Here is a 22,882-nt window from a genome sequence, read left to right on the forward strand (position 1 = left end):
TATACGATATGGGGTTTTCTCATTGTTGATGAACGTACAGTTGCCTCAAATTACTAACATCCACTTCATTTGAAATTTGGTGATAGTTATCTCATGAGAAATCATACCACATCTTTGTATTTTTTATTTATTTTTATGAAAATGACCAATTAACAAGTCGAATAAGTTAAATGGTCGAAATCTTCAGTCGACTCCGATTGAAGTTACTGCCCTTTACTGACAATTTGTTTACCAGTAATTGTGTTTTGTTTATTATCTTGAAACTAATATATAGATCGACTAATCAAAACTGTAATAGGAAAAAAACAAGACCAATTAACTAGGTAAAATTCAAGTTCAATTTTTAAGGATGCATTGTAAAAATGACAATTCCGCCTCCCAGGCCAAAAACAATAAGTCGATAGAGGAAGCAAGTGCAAAGTATTTTAATTAACTGTTATCAAGTTGATTTATTGATAAATGCTTGAATGTCCTCCAGTGGCAAGTATTTCACGTATATTGTATATTAAGAACGAGAAACAATTAACAGTAGTTATAGGTTCTTCAGGATAGGTCGACATAAATGAAGGGAGTAACAGGTGTACTGCAACAAGAAAATTAGTGTACTTTGCACAAAGACATACATTTTCACTATAATTCTTCACCTATATGGAGTTATCAGGGCGACCGATTAGCTATTGTTATAGTGTTTAACATATAGGATTTGACGTCTTATAACTTATAATCTTTACAAGTAAAATTGTCCCTTTTTTCGGTTTTTTTTTAGAGGGGGGGGGGGGGGGGGAGGACAATAGGTGGTCTGTAAACAACTAACAACACCTCGATTTTGGCCAAAACAGTTAACAAAAAATGCAAAAATGTTGACAACAGTTAATTAACACAGTGGGTTGAACACAGTTAAACGTTTTAATTTATATCAGTTAGCACAAGCTTGGCAAAGGCCAAAACAGGTTAGTATAATTGTTAGTGGCTTTGAACCAGCTGTCAGATAACTGCGAGTTCTCTCAGATCTGTTCATTGTGTCTTATTGTATCGGGATGTATAAGTACCCGGCCACGTCCACCTGTATTTTTTGTCCATCTGATGAGTTAAGCCTTTTTCAACGGATTTTTATAGTTCGTTCTTATGTTGTACTGTTATATCACTGTCCCAGTTTAGGGGGAGGATTGGGATCCCGCAAACATGTTTAACCCCGCCACATTATTTATGTATGTGCCTGTCCCAAGTCAGGAGCCTGTAATTCAGTGGTTGTCGTTTGTTTATGTGTTACATATTTGTTTTTCGTTCATTTTTTATATATATATATATATATATATACAACTCGTCTAAACATCAACCCAACAATGTTAGATCTGTAAATTTGCTTTCGCAAATTTTTGGTTCTTCCCTGGCCGGGATTCGAACCCATGCTACTGTGATATCGTGACACCAAATCGCCTGCACTGCAGCCGTCCCGCTAGACCACACGACCACCTGGGCTCTCAAAAAAAGAGCTTTCGGTGGCCATATGTTACCTTTCCACGTCAGTTTTAATCTAGCGGCGTACTACAGTACATGATATATAAGGCATGAAGATGTTATTGTTACAGATCAGCTAAATTATCTATAGTAAAGGATCCTACAAATTAATGTAAGATACAGTCACAGAAAATAATTATATTCATAAGTACGTCTGAGTCAGTGACAACCCTACAACAGATGTATCCATCGGATCGCCATCAATGATGGTGATACATGGCTGTGTACATAATGTATATACAACTCGTCTAAACATCAACCCAACAATGTTAGATCTGTAAATTTGCTTTCGCAAATTTTTGGTTCTTCCCTGGCCGGGATTCGAACCCATGCTACTGTGATATCGTGACACCAAATCGCCTGCACTGCAGCCGTCCCGCTAGACCACACGACCACCTGGGCTCTCAAAAAAAGAGCTTTCGGTGGCCATATGTTACCTTTCCACGTCAGTTTTAATCTAGCGGCGTACTACAGTACATGATATATAAGGCATGAAGATGTTATTGTTACAGATCAGCTAAATTATCTATAGTAAAGGATCCTACAAATTAATGTAAGATACAGTCACAGAAAATAATTATATTCATAAGTACGTCTGAGTCAGTGACAACCCTACAACAGATGTATCCATCGGATCGCCATCAATGATGGTGATACATGGCTGTGTACATAATGTATATACAACTCGTCTAAACATCAACCCAACAATGTTAGATCTGTAAATTTGCTTTCGCAAATTTTTGGTTCTTCCCTGGCCGGGATTCGAACCCATGCTACTGTGATATCGTGACACCAAATCGCCTGCACTGCAGCCGTCCCGTTAGACCACACGACCACCTGGGCTCTCAAAAAAAGAGCTTTCGGTGGCCATATATTTTTATATATATACATAAGTAAGGCCGTTTGTTTTCTCGTTTGGATTGTTTTACATTGTCTTATCGGGGCCTTTTATAGCTGACTATGCGGTATGGACTTTGCTCATTGTTGAAGGCCGTACGGTGACCTATAGTTGTTAATGTTTGTGTCATTTTGGTCTTTTGTGGATAGTTGTCTCATGCATTGGCAATCATGCCACATCTTCTTTTTTTATAGTATAAAAAGGTATTGCCCTCTACCCCTCTCATTTTGCATTTGTTAATTCAAGGAACACAATATATTATTTCACATTTTTCATCTGTGAATCTTTTATATGTAAAGCTTGTTGTTGAAGGCCGAACGATGACCACACTAGAGTAGTTCTTTATATTTATGTTGTTGATCGTTGGATTAACAAAAGTTATATAGATATAGGAAGATGTGGTGAAAGTGCCAAGGAGACAACTTTCCATCCAAATAACAATTTAAAAAGTAAACCATTATAGGTTAAAGTACGGCCTTCAACACGGAGCCTTGGCTCACACCGAACAACAAGCATAAAGGGCCCCAAAATTACTAGTGTAAAACCATTCAAACGGGAAAACCAACGGTCTAATCTATATAAAAAAAATATATATACTATATATAATGCTATAATTCAATTTTGGATGTAACGCGTATTCTGATTGGCTGACGTTATTTTGTTATGAACCCATAGACATAATTTAGTCATGTGACCGTGACGTCATCAACGTATTTTCATGGTTTTCTACGGTTTAACATGGAATTTAGATTTTAATCATAAGATATTACTGAAATATTTTTTTCTGTCTATTCGAAATAACATAAAAAATGTGGTGCACACTGTTAAATAGCCCACTATGCATTCCTTAAGGAGGCTCGAGGGTATAAAAATTTCAGAAAAAAAATAAACATTTGTTTTTCATTACAAATTTGATTTGTTACCTTTTGTAGTTGTTACTTTATCGTATGGTACAAAAATCATTCAAAGCAATCAATTTGTATTGGTCCCAGATGACTTTTGAAATGTATACATCATTGAAAAAGTTCCAAATTATCTCCCTTTGGTGGAAAAAATGCATTTTTTGGCTTTAAAATTGAAATATCTTTTTCAACTCATCGGTGACCTATATTTTTTAATATAATTTCCATATAAGCTGTACTTATACTAAATTATTGTAAAATTTGAGCAATTTCTGTAATAAATTTCTTTTCTTATTTCGATATTAACTTTATTTCTCCTATTACTTCAACAGAAAAAAAACCACTTTTACAAAAATGTATGCTTCTTTCGAAGGCAGATTGTGAGCGCAAATGAACGGTGACCCCACTTTTTTATTTTATTTTTCTGTTAACTATAAGATAAAGTTCATTTATAGAAAAATTTAGAGAAATCCTATATAAATGATTTAGACCCGCGAACCCCCTTAAATAACATGTAAAGTTGCTGCCTGACAATTGGCACTGTAAGTCCAAATTATGTTTCACGGTCGCAAACACATTTAGTTTCCCCAGTCTCTTTGTGTTTCTGTGTGTATTAATATTAAGGTAATATTTATTTTGTAATATGTTGTTCTCTATATTTTAGCACTCCATTATTCGCTATTCTATATTTCTTTCCCTATTTTTTCTATGCATTGTCTTTGAACGCATTAATGTGTACATTTTGCGCACTGCACTCTATTCTGTAACCCACATTCAGACCCTCATCCTTCAGCAGCTAGTTGTACAATCCCGTGGTTGTGAAAACTTATAATAGTTATCAAAGGTACCAGGATTATAATTTAGTACGCCAGACGCGCGTTTTGTCTACATAAGATTCATCAGTGACGCTCATATCAAAACATTTATAAAGCCAAACAAGTAAAATGTTGAAGAGCATTGAGCATCCAAAATTCACAAAAAGTTGTGCCAAATACGGCTGAGGTAATCTATACCTGGGATAAGAAAATCCTTAGTTTTTTTGAAAAAAATCAATAAAAGAAACCAGGCTTATATTTGGGATGTTTTACGTCTACACAAGACTTATTTGTGGAGCTCGAAAAAAACATTTGCGAAGCACTTTCAAAAACGAAGTTATGACGAATAGCCTAAGGCTCCCTTACAAAATATCCTCGTATGTAGGTTTTATCAAGCTGTTTAACATTTTGTAATTGTTTTTTGACTTTCTAAAGATTTATCCTCGAGAATAACGTACTATATCGAAATACTTTGTTGATATGTAAATTAGCTGCAGCAGTAAAATTGGTAGCGTAAACATTATTGTAATGCCTTGAATAATGTTCCATTCCACATTTAAAGAAAATATTATTAGAAAATAATACGTGTTTTTCTTCATGCTTTACATGTAGAACAAGCGTAAAAGATCAGGATTTAGTTATATGTATGTTGTAGTATGGTCAAAATGACTAGATGAAGTATTCAAAAGATTGCTATTCAGTAAAACAAGGCGATATTCAATTTCCAAGGTCATCGATGGTTTCTTATTGTTCTCAATTATCTGTAAGCGGCTGTTGTCTTTTCTTTTTCCATCCTCGTTTTTTTCTTTCTCTATTCAATAATTCAAATTCAATACAAGTCATTTGTTCCCATATTTATTATTTTTAATTTCACTGATAATTTACAACAGTATACATGTCAATTCACACACCAAAAGGCCGACAAAACACAATTAGAAAGTTACTAAGACAACTATTTACCGGCGCATAATTAAAAAAATAGTATGACAATTTAAATATGAACGTAATCAAATCAAAATTGAGTCAATCTGGACAAAACACAACTAGATTTGTCAACGATCATATTGAAACCACTTGAAACCCTTTTATTTGTTTGAATATACCATTACTTTTAAGACGTAGTCAATTAATGTCCGGACACGACTGGGTTAAGAAAGATAAATACCACCATCAACATGTGATTGGCCTCATAATTTTTAAAACCTCAAAAACTCAAATCTGGAATAGATATATGCACTGAAATATCCATAATCTATTGCTTAATGCAGTTTAAATATACTTCGTCTTGTACTGGAGTATATAATACAACTTTATTTTCGAAGTTATATCGCATCTGCTTACATTTTTTGTACATTTAATACCGTTAATCCCATCACTGAACAACAACGTCAACATGGTGCAGTATTACTGACAACTAGAAGTAATAGTAGTTCGACGCGCATAAAAGCGCTTAAATGTACAAGCGTCACTATACTGCTTATCACAGTGCAGTAAATCATCGACGGCCACATTACGAAACCTAATGTAACTGTTCGATCATTGCATGACAAAAAAAGAGTTCAGTCAATATGTACATTGTATGTGGTAGCATTCTGACTATTTTGTATTACTTTTGTTTATGTCAAAATGTACAAGAATACCCCAGTGATCACTAGGGAAACAATCACAAGTGGGAATTTTTTCTTGACCAATCAACTGAAACGACACTGGAGATATAACGGGTTCTGTTTTTGGATGTCTCATATAAATGCGATCGAATCTAATTTTAGGTTTGAAGTCTTGATTTTCAGCAAATTTCAGATTTGTGTTGATAGATGTGTCCCACGTAAACTGTGTGTCTTTGTTCCTTCCAGTTTCTATCCAAAGGTCCAGGACACCTTTAGGAAGTCCCTTCATTTCACGTATCTACAAGTAAAATACTTATGATAATCAAAAATAATATGAAATTCACAGTAATAACAGACACATTTTAAGACAAATTAGACATGTTAGATGTTCTGTTAAAACAAAATGAACAATGAATCAGTATACTCATCAGTGACGCACTAGTTTAAAGGCCTAAGCAAGTGAAATATGGAAAGCATTGATGACCCAAATTTCCAACAGAAAAAAATGCCAAATTCAGCTTAGGTAAACTATACATGGGTTAGAGCATCATTAGTATTGGGAACAATTTACATTTTACATATATTATTCTATACTTAAAATCCCATGGATTCAAGAATGTCGCTTCATTTGGAACAAAATACACCCAATGGACCGGCTGCAGTTCTGACATGGCAGCAGCTTCCAATTTGTTTTAATTATAATTTAAATCCTCATTAATTACTTCTCTGTCTTTAATGTTAAAGTCTCCGCCAAAAAGAACAGTCCTGTCTCGACTAGCATTTACCACATGGTGTAGAGCTCTTTTCATCTGATGTTTCCTTTCATCGCTATGGGTTTTCATACTTTCCAAATGTGATGTCATCAACACGCAAGGTAAAGCTTTTATTGTACACTAAAATAGATATATTGATAGTTTGTTTGGCGTGATTATATTAGTGAAATCTTTGAAAACGAGTACATTTTAATTAAGAATATATAATACCGTTTCATTTTCCATTTGTTGCAAGAAATTAACATAAAAATGTTTCATTGTTTTTTTATGACTTTCGATCTACTTGACATTAAAGAATTTCATGTCTTATTCTTAGTTCGTTTCTATGTGTGTTACATTTTAATGTTGTGTCGTTCTTCTCTTATATTTAATGCGTTTCCCTCAATTTCAGTTTGTAACCCGTATTTGTTTTTTTTTCTATCGATTTATGAGTTTTGAATAGCGGTGTAATACTGTTGCCTTTATTAATGCTTGCATCTTCCTACTATGATTTATTAAAAAATGACCTGCCTTAATCTTTGATATTTAAGTAAATATGATTTGAAAACTAGAAAGTTAACCTAAGTCGAGCTCTGGATAAAACATGGTATAGTGTGGAAACTATGAACTGTTTAACGAACAAATTATTCAAATTTTCAAACTTGTTAAAAAGAGGGACGAAAAATACCAAAGGGACAGTCAAACTCATAAATCTAAAATGAACTGACAACGCCATAGCTAAAAATGAAAAAAGACAAACAGACAAACAATAAGACACATGGCACAACATGGAAATTTAAAGAATAAACAACACGAACCCCATAAAACGAGGGGCGAAATATACTAGAGAGACATTCAAACTCATGATAGATCGACAATAAACTGACAACGCCATGGCTAAAACAGATAAAGACAAACAGAAAATCTACACAAGGCACAACATATTAAACGAAAGACTAAGCAACACGAGCCCTTTTAAAAGCTGGGGAAAGAGGGGTAAGCGAGCTCAAATTTCAAAATATCATCCATTTTTTTTCTGTACCTCAACTTTTTGTAACGTTCTTCCCTGTGTACTGCTAGTAAAAGGAATGATTTTCGAGTCCGTAACCTGTGCAACCTTGTGTTTCACCATTATGACGGTGAAATAACTTTCAACAGCTGATTCTATGAACGTATAATCTATCTAGACACCTCCTGGACAGCATCTCCAACGTATCAACAATGACTTCCTGTAGAAAGATTACATCAGGTCTTTCACTACAATCAAAATTAAGTATAACTGTTTTAGTAGTTTTCGTGTGTTGATGTGGTTCATAAAGTGGCTCTCGTTTCTCGTTTTATACATGTATATATATTAGACTACTGGTTTTCCCTTTTGAATGCTTTTACACATGACTGTCACTTTTGGGGCCCTTTATAGCTTGCTGTTCAATGTGAGCCAAGGATAAATGTTGGAGACCGTACTTTGGCCTACAATGGTTTAATTTTACAATTATATCTTTATTAATAAAAGTCTAGTATAGGAAACTATAATAAATTCGGACTACAAGCTGCTTTTGTTATGAAAGAATGTAGATAAGAAGTTGATGTTAGACGCAGAGATGAAAGGACTAACTGACAACATCAAAATGTCAAATTTTAGACTTTAACAATAAACAGGAATCTTTACAATATGTCAAAATCTAAACGACCAGATCGATGTAGGATAAAAAACTTAAATCAAATAGTTTGGGGGTGGGGGGGGATCAACATTGCTGCAAGTTTTGTTAATCCAAATTGTTTTTACTTATATCCCTATTGGTCAATCAATTTTTCCCAAATTAAGTTAAGAGGGGGGGGGGGGGGGGGTCAGTGAAAAAACTATGTGAATTAAGTTTTTTTTATCCTTCATTGAACTTTTGATGTCGTCCCTTAGAATTTAAGGAAGCTCGCGGGTACAAAAATGTTAGCAAAAATTAAACATTTGTTTTTTTATTACAAATTTTATTTATTACACTATTAGTTATTACTTTATGATCTGGTACAAAAATCAACCAAACAAATCGATTCGGTTTGGCCACAGATGACTAGTATTTAAAATGTTTATGTCACTGAAAAAGCTCCAAATTATCTGCCTTTGTGACAACAATGCCATTTTTGGGCATTAAAATTAAAATATTTTTTTTAACTCATCGGTGACCTATATTTTTTTTATTATTGTTTTCAAATAAGTTGTATATATAAACTAAATAGTTGTGAAATTTAAGCGATTTCTGTAATTTAGTTCTTTTTTATTTCGATATTACCAATATTTCTCCTATTAGTTCAACAGAAAAAAAGGACATTAACAAAAATGTTTGCTTCTTTCGAATGCAGGTTTTAATTCATTTTTCTATTAAGCATATACATTTGTATATGATTAAGTTAATATATAGAAAATATATAGCGAAATATTATATTTAAAAAAAAATGAATCATACCCGCGAGCCCCCTTAACTTGGCTTAAGTGTTTTCAAATGTGCCTCTGGTATCTTTCGGCCCTCTTTTGCAACTACTATTAAATTAATTTTTATCATAGGGAATACTTACCTGTTTATGAATGCGATTACATCACTTGTCCGTTCCTTGATGTTAACGCTAGAAAGACCTTCGATGTTCCATGATAACAATTTAATTTCTTCTGGTGACGATTCTTCATCAGATGTACTCTGAATGTATGTCATATGTATATATAAAGATAAGATAGACGGATGTAATAGCGGTATCATTAGAGTAAATGACAGGGTAAAATAAGAATTTAATTTTTGCTTTGAGTTGAAGCTATAACTTTTGCATTTTTTAAAGTCAGGTAATGTCAAATTGAAAATTATTAGTTTTCTATCCTTGATTTACAAATTATTAAAATACTGATGTCACGGTAATGTGATTTCTGTAGGGGTCATGACACACATATATAGGTTTTGGAACCTAACATATACAGTCTATGGAAGAAGCGATTCGATAAAAACTTTTCTGATACCAACGAGCGATATTAGACAATATATGTGATATAAGAAAAGTTTTTATCGATACTCTTCTTCCATATACTGATATAGAGCAAATTTAATTAAATACTATATAAATTCTAACCAGGGCAAATATAGTCGGTCGAACCATACTCATATGGTCCAAATACTCATATGGTCCTGAACAGATATTCTACTGCTTTTCATTCTTTTTGCAGACAAATCATAAAATTATGACAATGCTCGTTATTCATATTTTGGAATATGTTACCTTCACTCTAGACGCATAAAGTATTTGTGAATCAAAATGGAAAACTATCCATTATATATGGACACACTGATATATGTAAGTTCTGTTTCATGCCTGAGGTCATTGAAAATTTGCCATCTTATTATACTGAAGCTCTAAATATGCTTACCTGCTTGCTATTAGATTCCTCCGATGTGACTTCTTGTAAGCATTCGGTTAGTTGTGCTGTTAAAATAGCAATATGTTTTTATTTATCCTATAGTGCAAATATCATCAATATCAACATATTTAAACTAACACCTTAGATAATTCATTTTAAGAAATATCAACCAACAGGCTATACATTGTGTTGAGTCATAGCCTCTTGGCGTCCATTAACAACACACTCAATTTCACTTTTCTAGATTAACCTCGTGTCGAATATCTAAATGCCAAGGATGTACATAAACGTATGTTTAGTTCAACAGCTATATGACTAAAAATGACCTAAATATACCCAAAGACCAATTTCGCACGAGGAAGTTAACGTTTAACTAAGTAGAAACGCTCTTCTTTTCATCAAAATATAATAGATTAACGTCAGAATTCAAACTTTCAAACTGTGTATTTACCTGTGAAATCACTTGACTTCAAACGGACAACACTAACTTTCGAGCTATAAATTGTAAACAAAATCTTTTGTAAAGCACAATTTTGTACATGTAGTAATTGCACATACTCTGATTGTTGTGTAGTGTACACAAAGCCTCCTTGCTGATTTTTTGAACGGCTTCTTCTGGTGATTTAGCCAGTTTTTCTAGGGTTTCAATAATTTTCCAATGTTTCGTCTTGATCATTTGTGATTTGCTCTGGCTGTCAAGTGATAGATTCGAGAGACTATAAACAGCTTCTGTAAAATATATCTAATACTATAGAATGTTTCACTGCATTTTTTTTTTATAAAGGTTACATTTACGATATCGGGCAAACATTTAAGAAAAATCAAGACAAGGATTGCATTGTTTACCATCCGAAAATAACAATATTTAACTTACAGTTATTACTATTGGTTTTTTTTAATTATTTTCATCACGTTACTTCCATTGTCAAAACCCGTAAAGCAATATATATATGATCAAAACTGCAGTTCATGTAGACTTTATGTAAAATTATTAAGTAATCAAGTGATTATGTTAAGTTGCAGAGCCCTCTAAAACATGTTTTGCATAATTCAAAATACAATGTATATTACTATTCTTTGAATGTCTCATCCGCCCCCACACTCATCCAAATTGATGAATATAACAAAACAAGTTCTCTCTCCGTAACTGTTTATATTGCACAATATTATGTTTTTTTCTCTGGCTATTAATGGCATCTTTACCCTTATGTGAATAAACTATTGCATTCGGGATATGTGCTGATTGATACTAAAGTATAGTAAGATACATGATTGTTGTATTAGTCTTATTTGCTTTGAACTAGCTGCTAGTGAATGCGACTACTTTCGTATATGCTTGGTGTCCTTTTTATTGTAAACACGTTTAAAAATACTGTCATATCAGGTCTGTGTTTTTGTAAATTGTTTTCCTTCTTTGTATCGACCTGATTTTTATAGCTTGTACACAGTTTGTTTTGTTCACCATTGTACCAGGTTATACATTATGTATGTGTCTGGTCCAAGTTAAGAGCCTGCAAATCTTTGGTTGTCAATTGTTGCTGTAAATCATACATGTGTATTAAAAAAGGAGATGTGGTAAGAATTTCAATGAGACAACTATCCACAAGACACCAAAATGACACAGAAATTAACAACTATAAGTTACCGTACCGACTTCAACAATGAAAAAAGCATATACCGCATAGTCAGCTATTAAAGACCCCGAAACGATATTCTTATGTTGATAAACAGTGTTTCGTTTACTGTTTTTTGACATAAACTGGCCGTTAGTTTTCTCGTTTGAATTGTTTTACATTGTCATTTCGGGGCCTTTTAAAGCTGACTATGCGGTATGGGCTTTGTTCATTGTTGAAGGCCGTACGGTGACATATAGCTGTTAATTTCTGTGTCATTTTTGGTCTCTTGTGGATAGTTGTCTTATTGGTAATAATAATACAAATTCTTTTTCTTTCTTCATAAACATTTTATATTTTTGTATTTCGTGCGACCAACGCTCTTTTCTGGATTTACCTTTGTCAAGAACACCAAAAACAAATTATTTGAATGGCAATCTAAAGGTGTTTTATATGACAACAAAAAAAACACTTAAATTATAACATGAATAACCAAATCCTTAATGTACGAAAACTTAAAAAGCGTAAAGAGAGTATTTTTTACCATATTGTTCTTCTGTTTCCCCTTGTTCTGCAATTTCAACAAGGAGTGGAACTACACCATGTTGTATCAATAATCTTCGGTTTGTATCATTTCTGGCCACCTGTTTTACAACTGTAAAAAAAACCCATATAGAACGAATCATAACATTGAAAAGCTGAAGAAAACAGGTAAAGGTTGATAATGTCAGTATGGCCACTTCTTTACTTTCAGTAACTTTCATTAAAAAAAGTATTAGGTACAATGTATGAAAAGAGTATTAGGTACAATGTATGAAAAGAGTATTAGGTACAATGTATGAAAAGAGTATTAGGTACAATGTATGAAAAGACTTAGAGTATTAGGTACAATGTATGAAAAGACTTAGAGTATTAGGTACAATGTATGAAAAGAGTATTAGGTACAATGTATGAAAAGAGTATTACTAGGTACAATGTATGAAAAGACTTAGAGTATTAGGTACAATGTATGAAAAGAGTATTAGGTACAATGTATGAAAAGAGTAGTAGGTACAATGTATGAAAAGAGTATTAGGTACAATGTATGAAAAGAGTATTAGGTACAATGTATGAAAAGAGTATTAGGTACAATGTATGAAAAGAGTATTAGGTACAATGTATGAAAAGACTTAGAGTATTAGGTACAATGTATGAAAAGACTTAGAGTATTAGGTACAATGTATGAAAAGAGTATTAGGTACAATGTATGAAAAGAGTATTAGGTACAATGTATGAAAAGACTTAGAGTATTAGGTACAATGTATGAAAAGACTTAGAGTATTAGGTACAATGTATGAAAAGACTTAGAGTATTAGGTACAATGTATGAAAAGAGTATTAGGTACAATGTATGAAAAGACTTAGAGTATTAGGTACAATGTATGAAAAGACTTAGAGTATTAGGTACAATGTATGAAAAGAGTATTAGGTACAATGTATGAAAAGACTTAGAGTATTAGGTACAATGTATGAAAAGACTTAGAGTATTAGGTACAATGTATGAAAAGAGTATTAGGTACAATGTATGTAAAGACTTAGAGTATTAGGTACAATGTATGAAAAGACTTAGAGTATTAGGTACAATGTATGAAAAGAGTATTAGGTACAATGTATGAAAAGACTTAGAGTATTAGGTACAATGTATGAAAAGAGGAATTACTTGAGACGAGTAACTAATTGATGAGAATGATTAATTGAGAAAAGTTATTAATTGAGAAAAGTTATTAATTAAGAAAAGAAATCAATAGGGAAGAATAATCAATCTAAAAGAAAAAAAATAATTGCAATGATCTCCTTTTTCGTTTCTAACATGTATTTCATTTTAATAATTCATTATTAATAAGGCCTTAAAGAGGCCTGGTGGGTTATTTTCGTTCTTCGTGATAGGAGCATTTTCGCTACCGTGATCCGTTTTTCTACAGATTTTTTTTAATTTTTCTATTTTCGTGATCCGTGATTATGGAAATTTATTTTCTGTGAATCGTGATTTACGTTAAGTTAGTTATTCTTACTTTTTGCTAGCTCTGTTAGTGACCAGATGTCCCACACTTCACATTCAGTCTTAAGTGCCATGGAAACTGCCCATACCAAATACCTAATGATGCCATCATTGCTTTTTAAAGCCTGAATTTCAGATTCATTCGCTACATTACTCAGAACTGCTAAACTGAGAAGCCGAATTCCATTGTCCTCCGAATTTAGATAAGGTGTCATTGTTTCAATACATTTTACATCCCGAATTCTTTGAATGTTTTCTTCAAACATGGTTACTATATACAGCAAACGGAAGAGTAGTTCTAGGATATCTTCACCTTCCTGTATCTTAGAAATAAATATATATGAGAGTTTCAGTATACAACTGTATATTTAAAAAAAAAAAAAAAAAAAAATCGAGTTGCAAAAGCTACAAGAGGAACATTATAAATGCGTTTAATAAAATTGTATGGCAAAATAAATACAATTATATATTTTTAACAACACGGAAGTAGAAAAATTCAAAAATTACTTGGAAGTTAAACATTCAAATTCAAAAATCAAAAATAAACTGACACCGCCATGGCTAAAACAGAAAATAACAAAAAGACAACTAATACTAAAAAAACACAACTGACATAAAAATCGAAAACCGAAACAACACAAACTGTGAAATAAATCTTTAACATGTTTAAATTGACTTACAAGTACCAAGAGATCCATATTGACTACGTAAATAATAGTTACTAAGAATCATCATTTAATATGTTACGCTAACATCATAATGATTTATCAAAATCGATGATTGACCTAAATATCTATATGTTACTATTTGACGAAAAAAAAAATATTTGTGAAACTGTATATAAGAGGGACGAAAGATACCAAATGGACAGTCAAACTCATAAATCTAAAATAAACTGACAACACCATGGCTAAAAATGAAAAAAACACAAAAACACAAACAATCGTACGCATGACACAACATAGAAAACTAAAGAATTGACAACACGAACACCACCAAAAAGGGTGGTGATCTCAGGTGCTCCGGAAGGGTAAGTAAAATGTATCTGAAAACAAGCAATAAATCAAAGGCGAGTGTCATACATGTCATAATGTGAAAAAGTTAGCTATTAACTCAATATATATAGAAAATTCAGAGAACCCTTCTTATATGGACGTGTACATATAACAATGATTTCAATTATTGTCGATTTACAGTTATACAATGTAGGTCATCTTTGTATTTCATAGAAACCTAACACTGATTGGAGATCAAAGAGGGTGTTTTAAATCTTAGTTTAACCATCAAAGATAGATTTAAGTACACATATCATTTTCGGTCAACATTGATAACAGAACTGTTCGTTTCGTTGATAATTTCGGCTGTTCCGAAAATTGCAATCATTATGATTTACAATTCAGCATTATCAATCAAGTGTTCGTTTCGAGTAAAGGGTGTACATTTAAAAATTAGGTATATAAAATGACATGAAAAAAAATGTTTTTATTCACAAACATTGACAAAGAGATATCATTATTTTTTCGTTGATTTTTTTGTTAATATTTTGAATTACCTGCATGCTTCTTTTACTGAGGTAAGGCTCTCTCCACAGCTCAAGTTTTTTAGTGACTGCTTTTAAGAACTCTGTCAGTTGTGCTATTTTGTTACACAACTCACGGTCATCCTCTGACGTATGGACCAAATATGACAAAAATGTATTCAATGATTTGATATGTTCATCTTGCATGCCTGGAAATTCTGTACTGTCTCCAATTTTCAAAAGTTCAATTGAAACGTCCGAAAATATTTCTATTATCTTAAACTCTTGTTCATACTGTTCAATTTCTTTAATCAACTCTGACTTCTCAAGCGAAAAATCATAACAAGGTAGTGAAGAACAAACTGCCTGCAATAACTCTGAGGACTTCAAGAACTCAGGGTTAACATAATATTTGTTTGTGTTCTCGTTGTATGCTATTTGTATCCTTATCATTGAGCTTTTGGCAAGTTCTAGAAGATTAGACAAACTTACAACTTCAGGCAATGGTATCAGTGTGGTTTTTATAAGCATGAATTGTTCACTGTCTAATACCATTCTGCCTTTTTGTTTCAAAATTTCGTTAACTAATTCGACGTCCTTTTTACTTGGCTTCTCCATTTTGAGTCCTACGTGTTCAAACAAAATTGATATATTCAGCTGTAAGATCTTCTTGATCGTCTACCTGAATTTGATTAAGGTAAAAGAGTATAGTTATGGCATGCAATTGTGATGAAAAACATTAACTGGTACAGAGTGAATATACGTTTCATACAAGCTCCACAATTCTTCTCTTTTCATTTTTAACCAGCACAGAGTTCAACATGCTCAGTTATTTGAGCTCTGCAATACAAAAAACAAGTTGAAATAGAAATGCAGAATATCCTTTATTCATGTTTAAATGTTAGTCGCGAACATAAATTTGGTCTGCTTTTCATCACTTTTAACCTTACGTTCAAACACAGTTTAAATTTCGGCTAAAAACAGCTTATACTATTTTTAAAAAATTGAAGGGGTCTTTATCACGACGCTATATTATTCACATTGTAATATACATGTACATTCCCATGTTAAAGTACACCCTCTCGATTGCGTCTAAAACAAAACCAGTGACAAGAGAGCCGACCTGAGATTAAATAAAAGTAGGACACTATGATTTTTAATTGGAGTCACTCGGATAATTTCTTTGCGGTTTTTAGACAGCACATCCGTACTTGTATGGATTCGTGATAGACCGAACGAATTCATTTCTTTACTGTGTTATTTTTTCCTTTCTTGGAGTAATGGATATAATTTGTGTAACTAACGAAGCACGTCTTTTTGCCGGTTTCCTCTAGAGGTTTGCACTTGCGTTCATTTAGCCTATAATGTATGTGTCATAAAAAAACAAATTTCTAATACAATTCAGGAAAACATGGACCAAAAAAAAAACTTGTAACAAATAGATAAAACTATTGTATGATCTTGTATACTATAGTTTGTTTATTTGTCTTTTTCTTTTTCAGTCGTGGCGTTGTTAGTTTATTTTGACTATAATAATTTTGAAAGTCACTCATAAAACAATCGTTCACTATTATTTTTTAAAATATTTTGATGGATTGAAAATGTGAAGTCATTGTACTTTTGTCACTAACAAATTATTTTCGTATTAATTGTATCTGTGAAGAACTTAAATTGACATTTCTCCCAATTTCACCATTTTCCCGCCAAATATTTTTTTTACTTATCGGTGACCTATGTTTTTTTATTTGCTCATTCTTCGAAGCAATATTTCGGCTTTTTATATTACAGTTTTGGAACAAGTTTTATAGAACGTTTTTTTTTTTTTTTATCCGATAAAAATAGGTCAACACCTCTATTTTCCAACGGTCCCTTTTACATACCTCTTTCGACACGACGACAGTAATACTTTGAGCTAAAATGGTCAGGGACCCCCTATTTTTTGTCGACCAATACTTGAGTCTAAACTGGAATCCGCTTGTATTCGCTACACTCAAACTATGAACAAAGTATAGTACTGTAGTCAGCCGAGAACCCACTGTGCGAGGACCAGCTTAATTACCAATAGTCCATTTGCCAATTACCGATTTGATTCTGTTATTACACACTTTTTAAACAAATTACTTCCCTTTGTCAATCGTAGACTGGTTCCATACTGGACAAAATTGGCTTTAGCCAATGCAAAGCATGATGAATTAAAAGTGATGTATTGGCCGGCGGATTAACTAATTTTTCACGAAAATAATTTCTGATGTCAAAAGTATAATTTAGTTAAACAACAATTTAATGTTTTTAAAAGATTTGAAAACCTTATAAACTACTCACATTACGCACTGGTAGATTTAGACAAGCTGGGGCTTTGGGACGTATAACAAGTTATTTCAACATAACAATAAGAAATATCTGGATCAAACCATCCATGGACAAATGAAATTGCCTACCAAACGTTTACGGTTGACGCTACTAAAAGGTGTCTTCTGTCACGTCCGCGTTTTGACAGGGGGTGCTTGTTTGTCCAATTATAATTACTCCGGTTAAAATAATATTAATGTTTTGTTTTTAATTTTTATTCCACGAAGGCATTAGAAACTATCTAAATCTTTAGCTGTTAGCAAAAATAAAAACAGCACTCTTTCAAACAGATATTGGAAGGGTATACTGGTATATTATTTTCAAAAAAACAGCACTTGTCAGATATTTTGACACTTTGCTGGATTCAACATTAATCGTAGGATACCAATTTCCATGGCTTTCGTGGGTACAGATAAACCAATAATTTAAGTCAACGAATTATTTTTCTCTCTCTAGGCTTTGTATGCATAAATTGGCAAAAGCACGAAATCAAATATCAATAAAAATGCAATTTTTCCTTAATCCACGAAAATAAATTAATCCACAGTAGTTGACCTTCCTAATGACAGAAACATGTCTGTGATGTACTCGGATAGGTTTGTTCCTTACCTACACTACAGACGAAAAATATACATCAAATTGGAACTTGAATAATCAAATTTCGGGTATGCAACAACACAGAACGGTATTAACTCCCCTTAAAATGTTTCGATAGTAATATGAAATAGTAAAGCTTTTGCAAATGTTATTATTACTATGAAAATGATATGGTACGATAGCCAAAGGAACAATTACCAAACATAACCATAATACTAGTGCCTTAAAGTTTTAAACAATGAGAAAAGAACGATATAAATAATTTAAAGAAAGCCATTTAGTTTAAACATATCTTATCTACAAAAGTAGCAAAATGAATATCAATATGAACAAAGAAAAATATTTTGACGATCAAAGTACTGAAGTACTGAACATCGGATGACCACAAGATCTTGTGGATGGTCAAAAGCACTTGTCTCAGAAAATAATCACATATCACTTTACCTGGAACTGAGGTTGAAAACCAAGTCAATTAACCAGTAAAAAAAAAAAAAAAAATTAAAATAAGTATTTTTAAAAAATCACTCTGGATACTTCGTTTCATGAAAAAGAAACGCCATAGTATCCTGAGGGAACGGGATAACTATTTTGTGGAAACGACATAGTACCCTGGGGGGGGGGGGGGGGGGAGGGGGAACGAGATAACTATTTTGTGGAAACGACATAGTATCCTGAGGGAACCGGATAACTATTTTGTGGAAACGACATAGTACCCTGGGGGGAACGAGATAACTATTTTGTGGAAACGACATAGTATCCTGAGGGAACGGGATAACTATTTTGTGGACACGACATAGTATCCTGAGGGAACGAGATAATTATCTTGTGGAAACGACATAGTATCCTGAGGGAACGAGATAACTATCTTGTGGAAACGACATAGTATCCTGGGGGGAACGAAATAACTATTTTGTTGAAACGACAAAGTATCCTGAGGGAACGAGATAACTGTCTTGTGGAAACGACATAGTATCCTGAGGGAACGAGATAACTATCTTGTGGAAACGACATAGTATCCTGAGGGAACGGGATAACTATTTTGTGGAAACGACATAGTATCCTTAAGGAACGAGATAACTATCTTGTGGAAACGACATAGCATCTTGATCTATATTAGTCTAGATCGAAAAGATATTATTAATAAGTACTTGTGTTTTTGCAGCTATAACATTTCACATACAGTCTAAATTAGTCTTTGTTAACCAATATAGCCATGTGAGCGTATGTCATCACTTGATGTCCTCTTCGTAAATTATTTTTAAAAATCTTCTCCTCTGAAAATACTGTTCCAAAAACATCAAACCTTAACTGGATGTTCTTTATAGTTGTGTCTAATTTATAAATTGAATCTTGGGATTTGATCCATTAAAAAATTGCCACTATTGCTAATAATTTCACATTGAGTGGGTATGCAGTTTTTGGCTCATATCTTAAAACCTAAAGCACTGCCATGAAATCCAGTTCATATCTGGGATATTTCACTTATTTTGGTTTTCCCAAAGAGTATAATTGATAAATAGAAATTGTAAACAGACTTAAAAGTAAAAGTGTTCAGCAACGTCAAATCTTACGAAAGCCAATTAGGGTCCTCCAAAAAAATATTTATCTCGTAATTACGAGATAAATAACATGTAATTACGAGAAAACTAGTGCGTAATTACGAGACAATTATCGCGTAATTACGAGAAAACTAACTCGTAATTACGAGATACGTTTTTTTATCTCGGAATTACGCAATGATCATCTCGTAATTACGCGATGGTTTTCTCGTAATTACGCGATAATTATCTCGTAATTACACAATTAATACTTCGTGATTACGAGATAAAAAAGAATTCTTATCTCGTAATTACGCTATAGTTTTCTCGTAATTACGCGATGATTATCTCGTAATTAGGAGATAGTTTTCTCGTAATTACGACATAAATATAAAACAAAATTGTGACCCTAATAGGCTTTCGTAAATTTTTTAAAAGTAATTAAAATTTTAGTTGAAAATCATTAGACTATCATAAGTCATGTCGCGAGAGGTCTTAAGTTTACGACAAAAGTCATGATAAATCGTCACTTCTCTAAGTTGGGACACCTTCGAAAACATATTTTACGACTATGACATGTTCTAAAACCATCATTAGACATGATTTAATCATAAGATACTTTCGAAAACCAGGCCCCTGGACTATCGAATAATTCATATTTTGCAGATTTTTAAACCTCTTGATACTTACATTTGGAATATCGAGTTATTTGTTAAAAAAAACCAATAGCAATTACATATTGTTCTTGCCGATTCTTCCTTTTTCGAATATTAGTCCTTCCAAATGACTACTTCTTACACATAACGAACTACGTTCCATACTCATCCACCACGGCCGTTTTTGATTTTTAGGGGGTAAATTTCGTATAACGTAATTGTCCGATTCCGAAAAGTTCTGTTGTACGAAAATGTGGGTATATATGTTGAATTTGTATAGAATTTAGGTTAAAAAATCTATTTTATGCTTATTTAATGTTACAAATTACACATATTTTTGCCGTTTTCTCTAAGTTCGTTTATTAATTTTTATATATATATATATATATATATATATATTGCATTTTGATAACCTTACTAATAATGTGGATTTTAATGGTAAATATCTATTATGTTTTATCTTTCAAAAATCCTTCCTGTTAAGATATTTGAAACAAGGTTGAATAAAACATTTTTTAAAAGCGCATTTTACAGTTGTCGTCAACTTTGTGCACGCCGTCTTTGTCATTTTAACTTCTGTTTCTTATCCGATATATTTAAATTTAAATGTTTTTCCCCCATTTGATTTTATTCAGATACATTTGTACTAATCAAAATTGACAAATGGTATACTTTATACAGTTCATTGACAGATTATGAAAAAGGGGGCGCGGATAGTGTCGTGATACGTTTATATGTCGTAACGTTGATACAGACAAGAAGATCTATCTTGTCAAAATTGTGATACAGCAGGAATTCTTCATGTACAGGAACTAAACACAAGAATTTTACAGAATAAGCATAATTTCTTACGAATAGAAAAAAAATGGTCAAAAGAATTACAGAATACAGAAATGTAGATCCTTCCCTTATCCCGACCGTAATATATCATTGCGACGGATACTTTTGTTTGGTCTATATAACTGTTTTTATTTTCGAAAAAAAAAAATATTTGTACAAGGTGTTAATAATAAATGTAACGGATAATGTATACCATGCCCTGCCCGTCTTCGTAATTTCATTTTAATGAAAGAAAGTAATTGAAAGCTTCTCTCCCTGTGCAAATAAGGCAGAACCATTTTATGGCTACGTGCATCATTGTTAAATTGTATTTATTTCATTATCAAATTTATATTAAAATTTTGAAGTTTTTTAACAGTTTTTTTTTTTTATAAAACGGGTTAAAATTATCTTTATGCGTTAATATGCGTCGTTTACTAGTATATTTTCCTCCAACGATATTCTTGAATTCTCGTTCTAAAAATAAATAGCGATTGTCTAGCGATAGAAAAATTTAACGATTCGTCTACTTATGCTTTATGAAACGCACGTACACGTAATCGTTATGTACATGTAGTTATAAGTTACACGCTAAAGTCTACTATTAGCTATTGCTTTATGAAACGTCAGCCTGGTTTCTTTCGCCTTTCTTTTAATTATACCCGACCTTGTCACGTGCATCTCAATATTGTTATGTACCCTTGTAGCATCAACAGAACATTCAAAATCCAGTACTGCCTATTCTTTTTTGGGTTAACATTAAGATGTTACCCCTGACCCCTTCCTTTCGTCTTACTCATCCCGCCAAAATAAAAACAAACAAACACCATGATCAACTCAAAAATGGTGATTAGAATATGTCTACAAATGAACTCATAAATATCTACAAAAATATTCTACAATGAAACTATCAAACAGATTCAACACTTACAGGACTAAGGGTATCGGAAATAATCCGACACGTATCGTATATGGATGTGTACATAACATGCATTTACATTGCTGATAACAGCTTTTACGTTTAATCAATACGCCTTTTATAATGATTATATTATAGATAATCGTCAATACGTGTACAATGCTACTAAATTAAGTTCTACATAATTTTTCGTATTAATAGAATGATAATCTCCCCTTTCAGAGTGTTTCTATCTTCTTCGTTGGAAGTCTAGTCTCGATAACCCAGACGCATATTTATATATAGCGTCTGGGGTGATTAACCGGACTGGTCAGATATTTATAGGGGGCGTTACAAATAATTAAATATAGAACATATCTATAAATAGCACTTCTGTTATCCCTATTATGTTTAAAAACAATTAATACAAACGTAACGTTACATGTATAAAAATTATGTGATTATTAAAACTGACATTTTGTTTGACCCTATTTTGTCCAACTTGCAGATGGGCAATTTTAAAAGAACGATCAAAAACTGTAACAGGTCTTTTTTCCTGATTTTTTTGACACATGTAAACAAAAAAAAATAAAGAATTAAGACAGGATTTTTTTCGTGGGAAAAATTTGGTTGATTAAATAGGGAAACAATGTAACATGACTGTAGAGTGCCCTTCTTATAACAAGGTCTGGATCAGCCACTGTTTGTGTATAGGGATCTATAGGGGATACCACTCTCCGATGTGCGCTAAGAGAGCCCAGGGATCCGTATAGGTGGGCCGTTGTACATAAAGCCATACAATATACCCTAATTTTCTGGTGAGTTATAGTTTCTTCGACATGTATCCCGAACGGCCTATAATCTTGGACCTCATCTTTACATTTATTGTCATTTTTTTCGGTCCTGAATATTACCATTATTTACCACAAGACGATAACCAAGCAACCCAAAATCAATCTATTTGTATAGT

The 22,882-nt window shown here is 32.6% G+C and overlaps 2 protein-coding genes across 3 annotated transcripts; both read right to left on the bottom strand.

Moving 5' to 3' along the window:
- Nucleotides 1-5,427: 5,427 nt before the first annotated feature.
- Nucleotides 5,428-21,996, bottom strand: LOC134690973 (uncharacterized). Of its 2 annotated transcripts, XM_063551158.1 has the most exons (10): nt 21,946-21,996; nt 15,089-15,737; nt 13,550-13,859; nt 12,044-12,154; nt 10,445-10,615; nt 9,896-9,951; nt 9,061-9,179; nt 7,535-7,749; nt 6,463-6,633; nt 5,428-6,038 (listed from the first exon to the last, which is right to left on the bottom strand). In XM_063551158.1, the coding sequence occupies exons 2-8, from the start codon at nt 15,671-15,673 to the stop codon at nt 7,644-7,646; spliced, it is 1,458 nt and encodes a 485-aa protein (XP_063407228.1). In that variant the 5' UTR covers nt 15,674-15,737; nt 21,946-21,996; the 3' UTR covers nt 5,428-6,038; nt 6,463-6,633; nt 7,535-7,643. The 2 variants fall into 2 exon arrangements, with proteins under 2 accessions (XP_063407228.1, XP_063407229.1); XM_063551159.1 differs by lacking the exon at nt 21,946-21,996 and having other exon boundaries at nt 15,089-15,742.
- LOC134689933 (tyrosyl-DNA phosphodiesterase 2-like) lies at nt 5,730-7,624 on the bottom strand. Its single transcript, XM_063549900.1, has 3 exons — nt 7,535-7,624; nt 6,463-6,633; nt 5,730-6,038 (listed from the first exon to the last, which is right to left on the bottom strand). The coding sequence occupies exons 1-3, from the start codon at nt 7,622-7,624 to the stop codon at nt 5,730-5,732; spliced, it is 570 nt and encodes a 189-aa protein (XP_063405970.1).
- Nucleotides 21,997-22,882: the final 886 nt, after the last annotated feature.

The sequence above is a fragment of the Mytilus trossulus genome, chromosome 11, assembly GCF_036588685.1.
Source record: "Mytilus trossulus isolate FHL-02 chromosome 11, PNRI_Mtr1.1.1.hap1, whole genome shotgun sequence".
NCBI lineage: Eukaryota > Metazoa > Mollusca > Bivalvia > Mytilida > Mytilidae > Mytilus > Mytilus trossulus.